The 18,352-nt window shown below is 50.3% G+C and overlaps 1 protein-coding gene across 1 annotated transcript in view; it reads right to left on the bottom strand.

The window, feature by feature from the left end:
• The window catches only part of MYH11 (myosin heavy chain 11), a 109,378-nt gene that overhangs the window by 6,148 nt on the left and 84,878 nt on the right, over nucleotides 1-18,352 (bottom strand). The window contains exons 22-39 of the mRNA XM_060174106.1: nucleotides 17,519-17,762; nucleotides 14,983-15,106; nucleotides 14,375-14,546; nucleotides 11,967-12,179; nucleotides 11,200-11,344; nucleotides 9,689-9,895; nucleotides 8,583-8,687; nucleotides 8,342-8,494; nucleotides 7,919-8,167; nucleotides 6,259-6,471; nucleotides 5,857-6,069; nucleotides 5,339-5,500; nucleotides 5,027-5,155; nucleotides 4,499-4,587; nucleotides 4,068-4,191; nucleotides 3,458-3,666; nucleotides 2,410-2,518; nucleotides 2,163-2,335 (exon numbers count right to left, since the gene is read on the bottom strand). Coding sequence (XP_060030089.1) covers nucleotides 2,163-2,335; nucleotides 2,410-2,518; nucleotides 3,458-3,666; nucleotides 4,068-4,191; nucleotides 4,499-4,587; nucleotides 5,027-5,155; nucleotides 5,339-5,500; nucleotides 5,857-6,069; nucleotides 6,259-6,471; nucleotides 7,919-8,167; nucleotides 8,342-8,494; nucleotides 8,583-8,687; nucleotides 9,689-9,895; nucleotides 11,200-11,344; nucleotides 11,967-12,179; nucleotides 14,375-14,546; nucleotides 14,983-15,106; nucleotides 17,519-17,762 — 3,033 coding nt within the window. The remainder of the gene's footprint in view (nucleotides 1-2,162; nucleotides 2,336-2,409; nucleotides 2,519-3,457; nucleotides 3,667-4,067; nucleotides 4,192-4,498; nucleotides 4,588-5,026; nucleotides 5,156-5,338; nucleotides 5,501-5,856; nucleotides 6,070-6,258; nucleotides 6,472-7,918; nucleotides 8,168-8,341; nucleotides 8,495-8,582; nucleotides 8,688-9,688; nucleotides 9,896-11,199; nucleotides 11,345-11,966; nucleotides 12,180-14,374; nucleotides 14,547-14,982; nucleotides 15,107-17,518; nucleotides 17,763-18,352) is intronic.

Genomic DNA, 18,352 nt, shown 5'->3' with positions numbered 1-18,352 from the left:
ATGTAGGTGAACCTGACTTAACAATGGAAGGGTAAATTTTATTTGCAAATGGATGTGCATCCAGTTAACATTATTGATTCCCAAGAAAGTGCCTAGTCAGCAAGGGGTAACAGTTGTATGCAGGTTACCGGAAAAACATCATCTCTGATGTGCTCATTCCCCCTTGCTTATGGTGCTTACAGATGAAGAGTAAAATATGCATGAGTGTAATAAAGAGCAGAACTATAGGGAGTGAGTTTAGAAATGGTAAACTGGAGCCTGGTGGTGCTGTCCCAGGTTAAACACACATTATTACCATGCAGGAGGGCCCGGATTCAAGCCCCTGCTCCCTGCCTGCAGGGGGACTCTTCACAAGTGGTAAAGCAGATCTGCAAGTGTCTCTTTCTCCCTATCTCCCCCTCCTCAATTTCTTTCTGTCCTGTCAAATAAAATAGGAAAAAATTACCACTGGGAGCAATAGATTTGTAATGCTAGCACTGAGCCCCAGTGATAACTGGAAGAGGGAGCTGGCTGTGCAGAGAGCTAGGAAAGACGTTGTGAGCACAGAGACAGCAGTGGACAGGGTTGATACAGGACCGAGGAGCAGGGTAGGGAACTGATCACTGCAAGGACACTGCTGACTCTAAGGGCCAGTCGGCAGCATGAAGCATTGGGGCCCTTGAAGTGACCACATAGCTGTCTAGGTGAGAGCAGAAAGAGATGAGTATTCTGGAAGAGACAGTTGGCAGATTTTCTAACAGACTGAACACAGGCTACAAGGGAGAGAGAAAACATGGTTTGACCACCTCATTTGTGGCCTGGGTTCGAGGGTTTTACTGCTCTAGTTGCTGAAGTGGGGAGGAGCCGTGCTAAATCTGTCTGGAGTGTCAGGAAGGCACTAGCTACAGCAGGAACTCCAAAGCCTCAGGGCTGGCTGAGCCATTCCTCGAGGGTCTGAGCAAATTGTGCAGGTGGAATGAGTATCAGGACTCACTCAGAGACCAGGAGAAGGTGGCGGTTCAGAAGCCACCTTGAGGGAAAGGAGGGCTTAGCTGGTGAGGACTGGCAATAGGTTAGACTTCCAGCAAAGGGGGCTGAGAGGCATCTCCAGTTGACAGAATGACTCACGAAGATACTGCAAAGGAGAAGCTAAGAATTTCCAGAGTTAGGTGGCTTGAGTAAACAAGAGGGGTCGATCTGATGTGGAGGTAGCCCTCTCCAGTGCCAGACAGCTCAACACATGGAGGGCAGTGGCTATAAGGGCACTTTCTCACATGTCAAGGCCATTTCATTTGTGTGTGTGTGTGTGTTTGTTGTTAATTAGGAAGTTCATCAGGCAAGTGTGGGTGGGGACAGAAAGTTTAGGGTGAAAGTCAAAAGCAGATCTCATTGGGAGGCCTGGGCATTACAGAGGGCAATCCTCTTCATGTCAATGAGGGGAATTTTGGGGGTGCTGAGATGTCCTTTTCTCTTTGTGGGCGGTGTGAGAGCTGCTGATTTTCCCTGCTATCAGAGCTTTGACACACCCCAATGTGGGCGCCCCAGGACTTGAGCAGACCCTGAGGCTGATGGTCAAACTTGGGTGGCATGGGTGAAGTGCCACAGGGAGTGAAACCTCAGGGAGGGCCAGGGTGCTAGCTCAGCACAGCGCTTGCATGCCTCAGTCTCATGCCTCATTAAGGGGGAGTGTAGGGGGAAGGCTGCAATATAGCACAGTGGTTACACAGAAGACTTTCATGCCTGAGGCTCTGATGTTATAACTTCAATTCCAGGCATCATCTTAATTTAGAGCTGAGCAGTGCTCTGATTTAAATAAATAAAATGTCCAGGGATGTGAGGAGCAGGTCACCTACCCACCTGCAGGCCCAGAGGTACCAGAATGTGAGCACAATCAGCTGGAGGGGGCCGAGTCCTGATAGCATTTTGTTGTCACTGTACCCTGCAGCACCCAGGTCACCCCAGATAGCAGTAGTGGATGAAGGACTCTGAGTTAGAGACAGAAGGTGAAGAGGCTGAGAAAGATCCTGCACTTGTGCTACAATGTAGAAAAGGTTTTGGGAGAGGGGACCTTCCCTGTCCCCCCTCATCCTCACCAGGGGACAGGAATTGGCTGCTTAGAATCCTGGGGATGGGACAGTCAGGAACTATGTCCTCCTGCTTCCGGCTGGCACTAGGCCCCTCACCTGAGCTTGCTCTTGAGTGCGTTCACCTCCCGGCCCATGGCCTCGTTGCTCTCTGTGGCCTCATCCAGCTCCCGCTGCAGCTTCCTGCGGTTGGCGTTGATGCGCTGTGACTCCTCCTCTGCCTCTTCCAGCTGCCTCTTAAGCTGCTTGACCCTCACGTTGCCCTTCTCGGCCTGTGGGATGGAGTGTCGGGGTCAGGTGTCAGCCTTGGGGGATTCACAGGGCCAGGCGGGGTGGGCGGCCCTACCTGCTCCTTGTATTGCTCGGCCATCTTGCGCTCGTCCTCCACCTGCAGCAGGACCTCTTTCAGCTTCTTGTCCTTCTGCTTCAGGGACTTGGCCACTGCCTGCTTCTCCCTGTGCACAGGACCAGGCATGAGCCCCATCTGGGCTCCTCCTGAGCCCCAGTTTGAGGGATGGGACGCCAACACTGGGGTGAGCCAGCTCTGAAGGCTGCCAGGTGTGTGTTTGTTTTTGACCAAAACACTGCTCAGTTCTAACTGCTGGTGGTGCCGGGGATTAAACTAGAACTAATTCACATGCAAGTCCAATGCACCATCACTGTGTTCCCTCCTTGGCCCAATGTATGGTTATACTTATAGGCAGTGGAGATGAAAGGAGCCTGGGGGCTGCGAGAATGATGACTAAAGGGGTGGCTTGCTCATGGAGGTGACAGATGCTCTGAAAGCAACTGTGGGGAGGGTTGGACCTAGCTGTGACTTAAAATTGCTGCTCTGAGGGGGGTCGGGCGGTAGTGCAGTGGGTTAAGGCACATGGTGCAAAGACGGGAGTAAGAATTCTGGTTCAAGCCCCCGGCTCCCCACCTGCAGGGGGGTTGCTTCATGAGCGGTGAAGCAGGTCTTCAGGTGTGTCTCTCTCCCTCCCCGTCCTATCCAACATCAATAACAATGATAAACAAGGACAACAACAAAAAGGGAGGGGGATAGCCTCCAGGAGCAGTAGATTTGTGGTGGGCACCCAGCCCCAGCAATAACCCTGGAGGCAAAAAAAAAATGTGCCCCTAACAGGAAAATGACAGATGGAATTCTTATTTTGACTAGAAGCGTCCCCATACCTTGTGGGACTGAATGGGTTGACTGGACTTGCTGTGTGTCTGCTAATGTCATGTCCTATAACCGAGGGTACACCTCCAGGAAAGAGAAGGAGCTGGAAGTATTGAGCACCTGACCTTGCAGGCTCCCTCTGCTGGCTACAGCACTTGCTGTGTCCAGCCCCACTGCAATGTGAGAACTGGTGAGCTTCACCGCCATGCACTGGGGTGTGGGATCCCTGTACCTGGCCTCCTGGTCCACCTGCTCCTCCAGCTGAGCAACCTTGGCCTCCAGTGCAGCAATGGTGGACTTGAACTTGGACTTGACTGAGCTCTCCATCTCATGCAGCTTGCTCCGGAGCTCCTTGTTCTGGCGCTCCAGCTGCTGCCGTGCACTCTCGTTCTTCTGGGCTGTGCTGCGCTCTGTGGCTAGCTCGTTGCTGAGCTGCTCAGCCTGAGAAATGAAAGGAGGACAGTGGTGAGCTGGGCACAACCTTTGCTCGAGCTCATTGTCCACCAGCTCCTCCTGGCCACTCTTTAAGGGCCCAGAGGCACCATCCCAGTGCCACCAGGCTTCCTGTCTGTCCCACCCTTGACTGAGTGGCTCAGGTCACATGTTGGGTCCCTAGAACTAGTCAGTGAGGTCACTGAGGACACCAAGGCCCTCACTCCTGCATTTGTCTGCTGGTGCTGTTACGGCTGGACAAAGAAGGGAATGCGTGAAGGCCTCAAGTCTCTCCCTGCACCCAGCTGCCCAGTTGGTGCAGGGCATTGAGCTAGTGTAGGACTAGGATGCTGTTACAGGGCAAATCTGAGGGATGTGCTGCCCTCTGCAGCCCCCCTCCTGGGCCGCACCTGCTGCGTGGCCTTGCGGGCGCGATCACTCATGACCTCCATGTTGCTCTGCTCCTCTTCCAACTCCTCCTCCAGCTGTGCAATCCGGGTCTCCAGCCGCCGCTTCTCATCCTGCAGTGTGTTCCTGTAGGAGACAGCATGTCAGGGGCTTGGTAAAACCCCTCTCCACGGTGCACCTATGTCTCAGGATGGCCCTCCTTTTGGAACTGAGGAGACAGAGGCTTACACTTGGCCAAAGTCACACACAGCTGGGGAGTCAGGACTCCTGCCTGGCACAGGAGGCCTCACTGTCTTACCAGCTGTTCCCAGATGCTCATTCAGAATGAGAACACTAAACCTCCCCTGGGGTCTCTGTCACCAGCTCCATGCAGCACCCTCTCCTATTCAGCATTGAAATGGGGGTCCAGCATGCTCTCCCAGGGCCTCTGTACCTTCCTGATAGGCTGCTGGCCAGCTCCTCAGCCAGCTCCTCCTTCTCCAGGTCAGCCTGCTTGCGAGCCCTCTCAGCTGCTGCTAGATCCTAGAGGGGTGGGTAGAGAGAAAGGAAGCCTGCTGTCTGCCAGGACCTCACCCTTGGCCCCTAGCTGTCTCTACAGCCACCCCTTGAAAGTGACCTCGAGGGGGTCTGGCGGTGGTGCAAAGTGCAAGGACCAACATAAGGATCCCAGTTCAAGCCCCCAGCTCCCCACCTGCAGGGGAATCGCTTCACAGACAGTGAAGCAGGTCTGCAGGTGTCTATCCCTTCCCCCCTCTCCATTTCTCTGTCCTAGCCAACAATTTTAAAAAAGGGCACAAAAAGGTGGTAAATATTTAAAAAAAAAAAAAAAAGTGACCTCGAAGCTACATGGAAGGATAAGGACCTGTGCCTTTTCCATTTTGTTGGACTGTGTGGTTTCCCCTCAGGTGGAAAATCTGGGCTTACATACAGCTGGGGGTTGGGAGGGGTAGAGAGGCTTTACCTCCTGCAGCTGCATGAGTTCCGCCTCCAAGCTCTTGGCCTTCTTCTCGTTCTCCTTGGCTGTGGCGAAGATCTCATCCCTGGAGGCACGGGCGTCCTCCAGCTCCCTCTGGAAGTCCTTCATCTGGGCCTGCAGAGGCAGCAGGGAACAGTGCTAGGAAGTCCTTACTCCCCTCACATCATCTTTAACCAGCCTACCACTGTGAGGGTGCTGCCTCTGCTGACTCCATGTAGGAAACAGGACTCCCCATGTGAACTGAGGCCCGAGGAATGCTGTCCTCCCCAGATGGGCAGTAGCCGTCCGCTCACCCACCTGCAGTTTGCGCAGCTGCTTGATGGCCTCCTCCCTGCCTTTGATGGCTGAGTCTGCCTGCAGCTCCAGGTCTTTCAGGTCCCCTTCCAGCTTCTTCTTGGCTGCAGCTGCCAGTGCACGTTGCTTTCGCTCGTCTTCCAGTTCCGTCTCATACTCGTGCAGCTGAACTCAGGAGAGAGGTGGGCTGCTGGGCTGCCCCCTGAGGTCCCTCCCAACCCCCAGGTTGCAGGTGAGAAAAGAATCTCCATGAAGTTAGGAGGAAAGGTGAAAGAGAGATAAGAGGAAAGGCATGGCGCAGGAGGTACGGCACAGTAAATAAAGGGTTGGAATCTCCTCAAGCATGAGGTCCTGAGATCCCTAATTACACATGCCAGAAGGATGTTCTAGTTCTCTACAATTAACAAATAAGATAAAGAAGGGAAAGAAGAGATGGAGATAGGGGAAAGGGGATGGGACAAAGAAATCAGGGAGGAAGAAGGCAAGAAAGGAGAGGAGAGGGAAAAGGCAGGCCTGATTACCTGCCTCTGCAGCTGCCTCCTCTTCTCCTCGTTCTGCTCCTCTCGGGCCTGTAAGTCACGCTCAAACTGGCCTTTGAGGGCCTGCATGTTGACCTCCAGTCGCAACTTGGCATCTTCTGTTGCCTGCAGCTCATCCTCCAGCTCCTCCAGCTGTGTCTTCATCTCCTCCATCTGGGTCTCCAGGGCCCGCTTGGACTTCTCCAGCTCATGGACCTTTTCAGGTGAGAGCTGACTTCAGGGAGCTGGCGGGGTAGGCTCTGCACCCCTTGATTTAGCTCCCAGATCTGCACAGTTTAGATTCCAGTGTGTCAATAAAGGCAGCACTGAGCCAAAACCCCCAGGGCCTGACCTGACCTAAGCAGAAGGAAAGTATAGACCAGCTCAGAAGAGAAAACAACTTACGTTCTTGCCCACGTCGTCCTTGGAGCTGACCAGATCTTCCATCTCTGCTTTGAGCATCTTGTTGGTCCTTTCGAGCTCATCCTTGGCTTCCAGGGCCTCCTCCAGGGCCCGTGCCAGGGACAGGGCCTTGGTTTCCTTCTCTCGGGCTTCAGCCTCTGCTCTGTCCCTCTCATCAGCATATTTGGAGGAAATGTTTTTCTCCTCAGCCAGCAGCTACAATGGAACACCTATGAGTTACTGCCCAAGGTCTGGCTGCACTTAACTGTGCCTCCAGGGGAAAAGCTGTGTCCTGCTGAACTTCTCCTGAGGCTGCCCTAATAGCCACCAGGTGTCTTGTGGATATTGTGTTCAATAATGGAGTCATACATAGGATCAGGAGGCTGCCCCACACAGCCTAGGTGTGGTGCAGGCCAGGACACCAAGAGCTAAACAGAGTCAGCACATGTGAGCTCTGTGGTTTGAAACCATGAAGTCTGCCCATGTGTGCTCAGACCTACTGCTGCTGAGGTTAAAGGAGACATTTACTTCTGCCAGGGGCCAGTGACTGAATGCTGTTTCTTGAACAGAAGTAACTGACCTACCAAACTGCCATCTGCCATCTATAGCAGGGAAATGGGGAGCATGGATGGATCCAAGCACAAACCCCTTGGTTTGAGGAGCAGTTTAAAGGAACTTTGACTCTAGTCAATCTCATCTTCAGAGAGTGGTACAAGTATGCGCACACTTGTCTCCAGAGGAGTGCTGATCTTGGCTCATATTTTTTAGGGAAATATTCTGTGGCACTAGGGCTGGACTCAAACCAGGCTCACACAAATACAGGCACACCATGCAGACAAGGAATAGGGGTCTACAGACAGCATTATCAGTACGAAGCCCTACACTGTATACGGTAGGAAACCACTAGCACTGACCTCAGACCCTCATTCAGAAGCAGAGAGAGACGAGTGGACAGATAGCACCGAGAAGGGGAGACTCGGCAAGAATCATCTAGGTTCTACTATTTGCCCCTACAGTAAAATCCCCACATCATCTGCAAAGCAAGTTATGTTTCCTAAATCTGAGTGATATGTATTAAAAGTCGCATTTGGGCATTTGTCAGAACAAAGTGTATGCAAACAAAATTATTTTTGAATGAATGGTACTTAACATGCAAGGCTGAGGTGTCAAGAGGGAAACATATACATCTCTACTTAGCTGTGAAGTGCACCCAGAAGACAGGAATGATGGATAGGGTTCATCTGTACAAATAACTGGGCTAAAGTATGGCGAAGTGTTAATAGTAAATACCAGGTGTGGTGGGTGGGTAGACAGGTGTTCGCTGTCCAGCTGTGTATGCGCTGTTCTACACAGTGAATCTTTAGTGTAAGAGGTATTTAAATTAGAAGCTAAGCTTTACTTGGGATACTCAGTAGACATGATAAAGTGAATAGGATGACTAAAGCTCATTTATTCTTAGGCTGGACTCTTAAGCGGTATTCATCAAGGCCCTTGTGGTTGCCTGGTGATTCCACCACACACCCCACTCTGACCTCACAGCCCTAATGTTTCATGGGTCCCCCTCCCCTCAAATCAAGTTGGTATCCCATTGCTTCCAGTTCTGTGGAGGATGTCACACATATGTGCACCCCAGTGCTTACCAGGTCACCCCTGTGGTCCCTACCTGATCAAACTTCTTCTGCTTCTTCTCCAGGTTGGACACCAGTTGTCGCTGGTTGTCTAAATCCACCACCAGGTCGTCCAGCTCCTGCTGAAGCCTGTTTTTGGTTTTTTCCAGTTTGTCATAAGCAGCTGCCTTCTCCTCATACTGTTCAGTGAGGCCTTCAATTTCTTTCTGGAACCTCTTCTTGCCCTCTTCCAGGGACTCCACGGTCACGGCAAAGTCCTGCAGCTTCTTCTTAGAGTCGGAGAACTGAAATGGCAGCATAAAGGTGAGATGGAAGGGATCCTGAGTGGACCCCACACCCTGGACGGTGAAAGTCACCTGCTTCTGACTAAGGAAATTCAGGGAGCATTGGGGGACAGGCAGCGTGGCCACATGCAAGATAGGAGCCCCCTATAAACCGCCCATCCCCATTGCCAGCACCTGGATGTTGAGCGTTGAGATGTGGCGTTCCAGGTTCTGCTTGGCCTCCGTCTCCTCATCCAGCTGCTCCTGCAGGCTGTTCCTTTCATCCTCCAGCTGGCGCAGCTTGGTGGACACATTGAGCTTCTGCCGGGTCTCTTCCTGAAGCAGCTCCTAGGAAAAGGACACAAAAAGTGCTGGGAACTCCAGCTGGGGAAGGACATATCCATGGTCTCCCCCACTTGTCTAGAGGTGTACTCACTTGGGTGTCCTGGAGCTGGGACCCAAGGGACGCCACATCCTTGGCCAGCTTGATCGCCTTGCCCTCCGCCTCATTGAGCAGCCCTGTGACACTTTCCACTTCATTCTGGGAAAGGGGGAAGGGGCACACGATGGTGACTGAATCTGTCAGCATCTCAAGCCAAATGGCCCAGCTTCTAATCCCTCTGAAGGATCCTGGATCCCTGCCGAGGTTGGCACAGCTTTGCCTGGGCCTGGGCATCCAGGTAGAAACTTGCTCTGGATTTGCCTGCATCACAAAGCTGGAGAAGAGGCTTCCATGACACCTCCACTACTCTCCCCCCCCCCCCTTTTAAAGGCACAGACACTGAAGCTAGACAGCCTCCAGCTGTGTGCTCTGCTTTTACTCCAGCCCTGGGATTTCTGGGCAGCCCCAAATGCTCTCTTCCCAGTTAGTCAGGAATTAGTTGTCTTAAATCTGGGACGCTGCTTGTCCCAAGAGAGCAAAACCCCTGTTCTCACCCTCATGTGTGTTGGGGTGGGGGTGGGTCAAGTTAAACCCCACCTTATACCTTTGTCCCAGGTGGAAAGCACATTTAATATTTATCAAAGGTCTGCCCACATATCAGGTATGTTAAGTCAGGCCAAATGTCTATTCTAAGCTATCTAAGACCAAAGATAAACAGTGGCAGTGCCCCAGCTAAAAAGCCCATCATACTGGCCTCATGGGGTCTCTTCCAGTTTCCAACTGACCACAAGGCCTTTGCACAGGGTTTATCTTCCCTCTGCCTGGGGGACTGATGTGTTAGGCTGTGCCTCCTGCCCAAGGATGTCTGCTCTTGGTATTTATACTCATTGCAGCATGTGCTTCCCCCTTTCCAGCATCACGTCACATCCACTTGTGTGATTGTCATGCCTTTCTTTCTCTCCAGTGGGCTGGAGTCCCCCCTGGCAAAGCCATTGTCCCTTTCCTTGCTGTTAAATCTCAGGGCTAAGCACAGTACCTAACACAGAGAAGATGCTCAATCAATACTTGGGCAGTGGACAGGTGGAAGTTTAAGATGAAGTCAGATAGGATGACCCTTTCCTCTCCTCCAGGAATGTAGCTAGAGGGAAGGGGTGCCTCACCTGCAGCTTGTGGACCTTGTCATTGAGCTCTGCCCGTGCCCGCTCGCCATCACTGCACTTGGACTGCAGCTCCTGCAGCTGCACCTCCAGCTTCTTCTTCTTGTGCTCCACCTCCTGCTTGGCCTGGCTCAGCGACCGGAGCTCACCGGCCAGATCTGCATTCTCCTTCTCCAGTGTCTGCTTGTTCTTGTCAAGGTTGGCCTTGGCCTGGCCAGTGGCAAGGAGGAGAGTTAGGACAGGAACTTAGAGTACCCTCGGTCCCACACTCAGGTAGGTCCAGGGACCTGACTCGTGGGGGAAGGATGCAGCAGGGAGGAACCCACAATTCATGGACTTTCTGGATTGTGTTCTGAAGCTCATGGGCAGCAGGCTAGCACCCCTGGGCTGCCTGCAACCTACCTGTATATCTGTCTCATTGGCCTGTTTCCAAAGACAGTGACTCACCAGCATCTTAATAAAGACATTTCACTTGCAACTCTGGATCTCCCCAGTTTCTCTCTCTTTTTTAACCAGAGCACTGCTCAGCTCTGGCTTATGGTACTGAACCTGGGACTTTGGAGCCTCAGGCGTGAGTCTCTGTGTAACCATTATGCTATCTAGCCCTGCCTCTCAATTTTTTTAAACAATGATTTTGTGAAAGACCAGTACAATTCAGCTCTGGCATGTGTACCCAGGATTGAGCCTGGGACCTCAAGTGTACAAGTCCTGAGCTCTAACAGTGAGCTATATGACTTGCCCTAAATACCTAATGCTAATGGTCTATCTGATGGTGGTATTGGTTATACAAGTACAGATATTTGTCAAAATCCACTGAACTGAACTAGACACTTAAAATGGTACCTCAATTATCAGTGACTTTCAAAAAATAAACTGAACACCTGGAAAGAGGGCATTTGCCTTCCTCCTAGACAACAATCAGCCAAATTAAAAGACAGCTGGCCCTGTTGTATTAAAAATGAAATAAGGAAATTCTCCAAAGGGAGAGATAAGTTCCTAAGAGGAAGCAAGAGAGAGTGCTTCCAACCCATTATTCTCAAACTCCCACTGGCATGAGATCTGAACAGTGTGCAGAGAAATTAACTTGAATTGAAAGGCCTCAATTTTGGACCAGGGAGTTACACAGCAGTAGCACATAGGACTTGCGTTTGAAAATCCCAGGTTTGATCTCCAGCGCCACCAACTGCCAGAGTTGAGAATTGTCAAGGTCAGAAAAGGTTCCCAGTTTTAAGCTGCCTTCTGACAAGTTTTGTTCACTCTTTGTCTGGAAGGAGTGGTCTATCGGAATCCCCACAGGAGAAGCTAGGGGTCCAGAGGTAGACCACCTGGGTTCAAAGCCCTAGACCTCAGTTTCAGTATGTGTAAAATAGGCTTCAATATACCTGTCTTGTGGGAAAGTCATGACTTACTGAGGAAGTGCTGGCTGTCACCACGCTTGTTTGACTGCAGACACCAAGCTATGGGTACTGGATTCTAGGACTCTTGGATGTGCTGTCATAAGCACTGAGACTTACTCTCTTGAATTGCTCCAGCTGCTCCGTGAGTTCCTCCACTGCCTGCGTGTGCTTCTGCCTCATCTCCTGGACCTGGGCCTCATGGGACCGTGTCTCCTCGTCCAGGGCCTTCTTCAGCACTGTCACCTCTTGTTCCCTCTTGGCCCTGCAAGGGAAGAACACCACAAGTGGCAGTTGGGTCAGGCAGTGCTATGCAGAGGAAGGAGAACCCTCTAGAGCTAGTCTCGCCACACTTCCTTTGCCATGTGAACCTTGGGAAGTCCTCCAACTTCTCTGGACCTGGAATTTCCAAGGACATTATAAAAAATGAGCATTGCATCTGCCTAGAATCTATGAGAGGTTGGAAAAACAACTATAAACTTGTTCCTTCACTACGGAGACTAGCTCTCACTGAGTTTTTACTATAAACCAAGCTCTACTCTGGCTCTTTGTTTTCATCATTTCAGATATGCAGCCCAAGAAGCAACAACATATACTAGTTTCTAGATGGAGAAACAGACTAAGGGCAAGTGGCTTAGCTGTGGTGAGTGAGAAATTGGATCTAGTCTGGCTCTGAGCCCAGGCTTTTTTCATGAGAGAGAGAAAAAGAGTAAGACTCTTGCTTTTTTGACACCTCTGATTTTTTTTTTCTTTAATGTGGTACCAGGGGTCACACAAGGGCCTAAGACATGCAAGGCACACACACTATCACTGAATAGTGTCACACTGGGGAGCCTGTGGCTGGGGACTGTCCCACGTGCACAGGCAGCCACAGGGCCACCACTCACCGAAGCTCCTGCTGGGTGGCCGTGCTGTCCAGTGTGTCCTCCAGCTCTGTCTTCAGTGCCTCCAGCTCCTCCCCCAGGTCCCGCTTCTGTTTCTCTGCCTTGTTTCTTGCTGCCCGTTCCGAGTCCAGGTCCTCCTGGAGGTCTGAGATGTGCCCCTCCAGCTCCCGGATCTTCTTCAGGGCATTGTTCTTCTGAGAAATCTCATCATCCAACCTGCCAAGGACAGACAGAGTGAAGACCCCAGGATGCCTGTCCCCCCCCCCCCGACTCCTGTTCTCTCTTAATGTGGCCAAAAGTTGTGTTTTGGGAACAGCCTTCTCGTATGCCAGAAATATCAAAACATTTTGAGCCCCCAGCTCCCCACCTGCAGGGGAGTAGCTTCACAGGTGGTGAAGCAGGTCTGCAGGTGTCTGTCTTTCCCCCTCTCTGTCTTCCCCTCCTCTCTCCATTTCTCTCTGTCCTATACAATAACAACCAACATCAACAATAACAATAATAACCACAGCAAGACTACAACATCAAGGGCAACAAAAGGGGGAAAAATGGCCCTCAGGAGCAGTGAATTCATGGTGCAGGCACTGAACCCCAGCAATAACCCTGGAGGCAAAAAATATATATATATCGGGAGCCGGGCGGTAGCGCAGCGGGTTAAGCGCAGGTGGTGCTAAGCGCAAGGACCGGCATGAGGATCTTGGTTCGAGCCCCCGGCTCCCCACCTGCAGGGGAGTCGCTTCACAGGCGGTGAAGCAGATCTGTAGGTGTCTGTCTTTCTCTCCTCCTCTCTGTCTTCCCCTCCTCTCTCCATTTCTCTCTGTCCTATCCAACAACGACGACATCAACCACAACAACAATAAAAAGATAAAAAGACAACAAGGGCAACAAAAGGGAAGATAAATAAATAAAAAAATTACCAAAAAAAATATATATCAAAACATGTTCCACCTACACTCCTGAGACCACTGTGGACCCCTTCCTACTATTTGGGCTGCTGAGAAATTTATAGGAATATGCCTTCCAAGGTAAGGAAAAAAAAAAAAACAGGTGGTATACATATAATGCTTAGGTCCCAGACTAGCAAGTTGCAGTTCACAGTAAGGGCCTAATAGATACTTTCTGGGCATAGGACATTTACTCCTCCATCATAACTATAAGGTAGCAGTGCACAGAACTTACGTATCTAACATCCCAGAAGCCCTAGGCTTGGTCTCTAAGCATCACCATATGCGGGCACTGAAGAGTGCTCTGGAGTCTGTCTCTCGCAGTGACAGTGTTTACTGACTAAAACATGCTTGGCCAGCCACTGCTTGGTGGTGATGGCAACGACAGAACCAGCATCCTGGGCTGGGGAGACAGTATGATTGTTGTGCAAAAAGATTTTCATGCCAGGGGCACCATTGATCCCAGGTTTAATCCCTAGTACCACCATAAACCAGAGCTTAGCAGTGCTGGGGGGAGGGGTGAAAAAAAAAACCAAGCCAGCAACTCCAGTCTGTGAAGAGTTAACTGTGGGTTAGGGATTTGGAGAGCAGCAGCATCCATTTGATATGCAGGTGCATTAGGGATTCCCTGGAAGGTGGGCTCCCTCTTGGCCTCTGGTGTGGACTATGAGTGAAAGGCAGGAGGGAAGCAGAGGCCTGGTTCTGCGGGGCAGGGTCAGCACTGGCTTGGGCTGTATCTTTGAGCTTTTACGAAGGCTCAAATGCCAGAGGAATGTTTGCAGCCTAACACTGTCCTGCACACAAACCCAAAGGGGAAGCTGGCAGGGGAACCATCAGAGAGCTCTGGGGCTCAAGTCTCTGCTCTGCCTCCTCCCAGTCACAAGGACATAGAATAAACCTGGCCCATGGCTCAAAGAGACTGCTGGAAAGAGCTCAGTGCACAGCGAGCAAGTAGACAAGCATCAGCTATCATTGCTGGGATATCCCTTTAGTATGTACGCAGCCGACAGTGGGTGCATTTACAGAGGTATGAGGGCAGTCACATGCTGGGGTCAGGGTACTTGAGAAGGATAGGACAAAGCCTGGAAGGAAACTGGCACTCACGGAAGACCAGAGACAGACTGGGCCGGGGGGGGGGGGGGGGGTTGGGAAGACAGTGGAATGGACTCTGTCCAGAAAAGAGGTACAGATGAGACCGGACACCAAGGGCAGACATGGTATAAGTCAGGGAGACAAAAAGAGAGTGATTCTGGAGGGAGGAAGAAAAGGAGAAGTTTGGGGTGGGGGAGATAGCATAGTAACTATGCAAAGAGACTCCCATTCCTGAAGTTCTGAAGTCCCCAGCTCAATTCCTACCCCCCCTCACTTCAGTAAAAAAAGAAAAAAAAAGTCTGAAGATGATACAAGCAGGACCAGGGAGGCACTGGGGGTGGGGATGCTGACTGAGCCAGTGGAGGTCCATGGGGCTACCTGGCCAGGGCCGCCTGCAACTCCTCCTCCTTCTTGGCCAGCTGCATCTTGAGCTCAGCGATCTGTGCCTGCAGGTCTGCTATCTGCTCATGGAGGTCACTGGCCTCACCCTCCAGCTTCCGCTTCATCTTCTCCAGCTCCTGCCGGCCCTTCTCCTCCTTCTTGAGCCGTACTACAATGACAAAGCCAGGGGCCCTTCAGGAGATGGAACTCGGGGAAAACACCTCTTAGAACTGAATATCTGAACTATTTTGACAAGTGCAAATGTCCTCTCCAATTTTTCTAGTTTGTTTGGATTTTTTTGTTTGTTTTTGTGCAGCTCCAGGTAATAAGCCCAGGGCTTTGTGCATGTATGATATCACCAAGTGGCCTCCCAACCTTCTATTTATTCTCCCTTCTTCTGAGAGAGAAAAAGAGAGACAAACCGGCTCAGAGGAGAGACACCAAAGTAGTGTCCAACTACATGGAGCTCTTCTGGTGCTGAGACAAACTCAGGGGGCTTTGCACACAGTAAGGCTCTGAGTACTCTCCCCAATGAGTATCTCCTGGCCTAACTATTCTCATCTTAACACTTTCTCTCCCAAAAGCTCATGGGGTCCCTGGTTTACCTTCCAGTTCTGAGATCATAGATTCGTGCTTGTTCTTCAGCTTGGTAAGATTCTTGGCCTTTTCTTCCTCTTCTGCAAGATTTGTCGTCAAGTCACTAATCCTCTCTTCAAGGAGTTTTCGTTCCTTTTTTCAGGGAAGATGAGGGGAGTGAGAAATACTCGCTTTCTCTGGAACTTACATATTTACCTCAGTGGTAAAGAGGATTTTAAAAAAAAATTTTATTTACTTATTATTGGGTAGAGGCAGAGAGAAATTGGGAAGGAAAGAGGGGATAGGGAGAGAGACACCTACAGTTCTACTTTACTGCTTGTGAAGCTTCCCCCCTGCATGTGGGGACCAGGGGCTTGAACCTGGGTCCTTGTGCACTGTAGTGTGTGCACTTAACCAGGTACACCACTGCCTGGCCCCAAAGAGAAATTTCTTCTCATCTCATGCCAGTCTGCCCTCGTATTTCATGTCCCAGCCAGTGAGACCCTCTTCCTTTGCCTCCCACATGTCCCAGGGTCTCTGTCTACCTGGAAAGCTTACCCCATTCTTGAACTATTCATTCTTCAAGTGTCCACTTAAATGTCACTTCCTCCAGGAAGCCTTTTCTAAATAGCAACCTCTGTGCCTCTTAATGCTGTGTTCTTATAATTTGGTAAACTCCACCATGGGAATTAGTGCTTATGTATATGATTATCTATTTGTGATATTACTAGACTATAAGCCCCGTGAGGTCCTCCTTCATTCACCATGCATCCCTGTAACTACAGAGGCCTGGCTTATAGTAGGTGCCCTGTGAGGACTTAGCTTTAAGGACTAAAGGGAGTCCACCTTCAGTGGTGCTGGCTGGTGGTTACTGGTCAGAAGAGCATAATCATCCAGGTGCCATTAGGATGTTTCCAGTTTGGGTGCTGAAAGTCCCATGTCACTCCCCAGTCCTCTTTACACCAGGCAAACCAGGACAGCTAATACTAACAGCCCTGTGAGAGTGAGGGAGGGTTCTATCTCTGCATAACTTGGGGATCCGCTGGCCATGGTGCTGGTGGACCACCTAGGACCTAGTCCATTACATACCTGCATACACAGGTTGTTATTGCTCAAGGGAACTCTGTTCACCCTTCATTCCCTTGCGTTTAGTTGAAAGAGAAAAGTACCTGAGGGGTCCTTGACCTTGGTGAGCCTGTTGTTATAATACAGATGCCCAGTACCACTTGCTTTTTACTTTTTTTTTTTTTTTTGCAAGAGACCAAGGAGGGGACCAGGCAGTGATGCACCCAGCTAAGCATACACATTACAGTGCACAGGCACAGGTTCAAACGCCTGGTCCCCACCTGCAAGGGAAGGATTCACAAGTGGTGAAACAGGGTTGCAGGTATCTCTCTGTCTCTTGCCCTATCTCCCCCTCCTCTGTTTCTCTGTTTCTATCCAATAATAAGTAAAATACTTATTAGATGCACATAGTATGAAGCACAAGGATCCCAGCTCCCCACCTGCAAGGAGGACACTTCACAAGCAGTGAAGCAGGTCTGCAGTTGTCTGTCTTTTAAAAATATTTATTTTTCCCTTTTGTTGTCCTTGTTTTTTATTGTTGTTGTTGTTGTTATTGATGTTGTCATTGTTGGATAGGACAGAGAGAAATTGAGAGAGGAGGGGGAGAGAAAGACACCTGCAGACCTGCTTCACCACTTGTGATGCAGCTGTCTGTCTTTCTATTTCCCTTTCTATTTCCCCATCCTCTCTCAATTTCTCTCTGTCCTACCCAATACAATGAAAAAAAAAAGCTACCAGGAGCAGTGGATTTATGGTACCAGCACTGAGCCCCAGCAATAACCCTGGAGGCTAAAAATAAATTAATTAATTTAATTTAATTAAAGAGGGGCTAGGTGGTGGTGCATCTAGTTGAGTGCACATGTTGCAATTTATAAGGACCAAGTTCAAGCCCCTATCCCTACACGCAGGGGGAAAGCTTTACTCGTGGTGAAGCAGATCTGCAGCTCCTTCAGCCTCCCACTCTCTCTCCCTCTCCCTATCTCTGTGTCCCCTCTTGATATCTGGCTGTCTCTATCAAATAAATGAAGATAATATTTTCAAAAAAGTTAGAGTCCGGTGGTGGTGCATCTGGCTGAGCGCACATGTTACAATGCACAAGGACCCAGGTTCAAACCCCTGGTGCCCACCTGCAGTGAGAAAGCTTCACAAGGGGTGGAGCAGGGCTGCAGGTGTTTCCCTATTACCCCTTCCCTCTTGATTTCTGGCTGTCTCTATTCAACAAATAAATAGATAATAAAAAAATTAATGAAAATAAAATAAAGACCAGAGTAGTGCTCAGCTCTGGCATAAGTGGTACTGGGGCTTACTTGTGAATAGCTACCTCTCTGCCTCCCCCCCATGCTTTGTTCTTAGAATTTGGTGAACTCCACTATGGGAATTAGTGCTTATATATGATGATCTATTTGTGGTTGTGCAATATATGCACTCACTTTGGAACCTCATACATGTAAGTCCTATGTGCTATATCTGGGATGCCTCTCCAGCCTCAAGCCCACTCACTTTTGACAGTTTGTTGTTCTGATCATCCATGACCAGCATCTCATCCTCCAGTTTCTTGATCTTGGCCTCAGCTGTGACCTTCTCAAGTTGTAGCTTCTGCCTCGCAGCTTCCTCCTCCTCCAGCTGTTCTTCCAGGTCCTGTGTGGGAGCAAGGAGAAGAATCATCGCCTTGCTTGAAGGCAGTCTCCTTTGCCTAACAGATTGGGGCAGGTCATTTGGGTTCGTGGAACTTGAGTCTCCTCCTCTCCAAGGTGGGAACAGTAATACCCCATGGGTGTTTTATTTGATTGGGTCTTGTTGTTGTTTACTTTGGCCCTGGGACCTCACACATGTGTAGTTTCACCAACTCTCAGGCCAAATTTTAGATTTTAAACAGAGATAGAGGGAGAGATACAATAGCACCAACCCACCATACATAGAGCTCCCTTGTGCCGTGGCTCAAACCCAGGGCCGTGCATATGGTAAGGAGCATGCCCTATCGGGTCTTCTATCTCCTGACTCTTCGTGGTGGCTTTAAAATGCGCCCACAATTCTTTGAAAGGTTTATCTCAAAAGGTGGAGCCTGATTGGTGTAGCCTTTGATGGTGGGCTAGACTTGGTGAACTCACTTCTGAAAATGATTATGATAGGTGCAATGTCAGAATATAGGCCCATAGATGTCACTGTGGCTTCCATGTTATCTCTTAGTTCTCTCTTTCTGGGGGTGCCAGCTGCCTCCCATGAGGACCCTCAAGCAGCCCTGCAGGACCCTCAAGCAGCCCTGGAGAGAGGTCACCCAGTGAGGAGCCCAGGCTTCTTAACTGCAGCCATGTGAATGAACCAGCCCCATGGAAG

This window comes from Erinaceus europaeus, chromosome 15 (assembly GCF_950295315.1).
Source record: "Erinaceus europaeus chromosome 15, mEriEur2.1, whole genome shotgun sequence".
Classification (NCBI taxonomy): Eukaryota; Metazoa; Chordata; class Mammalia; order Eulipotyphla; family Erinaceidae; genus Erinaceus; species Erinaceus europaeus.
Note: the sequence above shows the minus strand (reverse complement) of the source record. Positions and strands in the feature narration are given on the sequence as shown.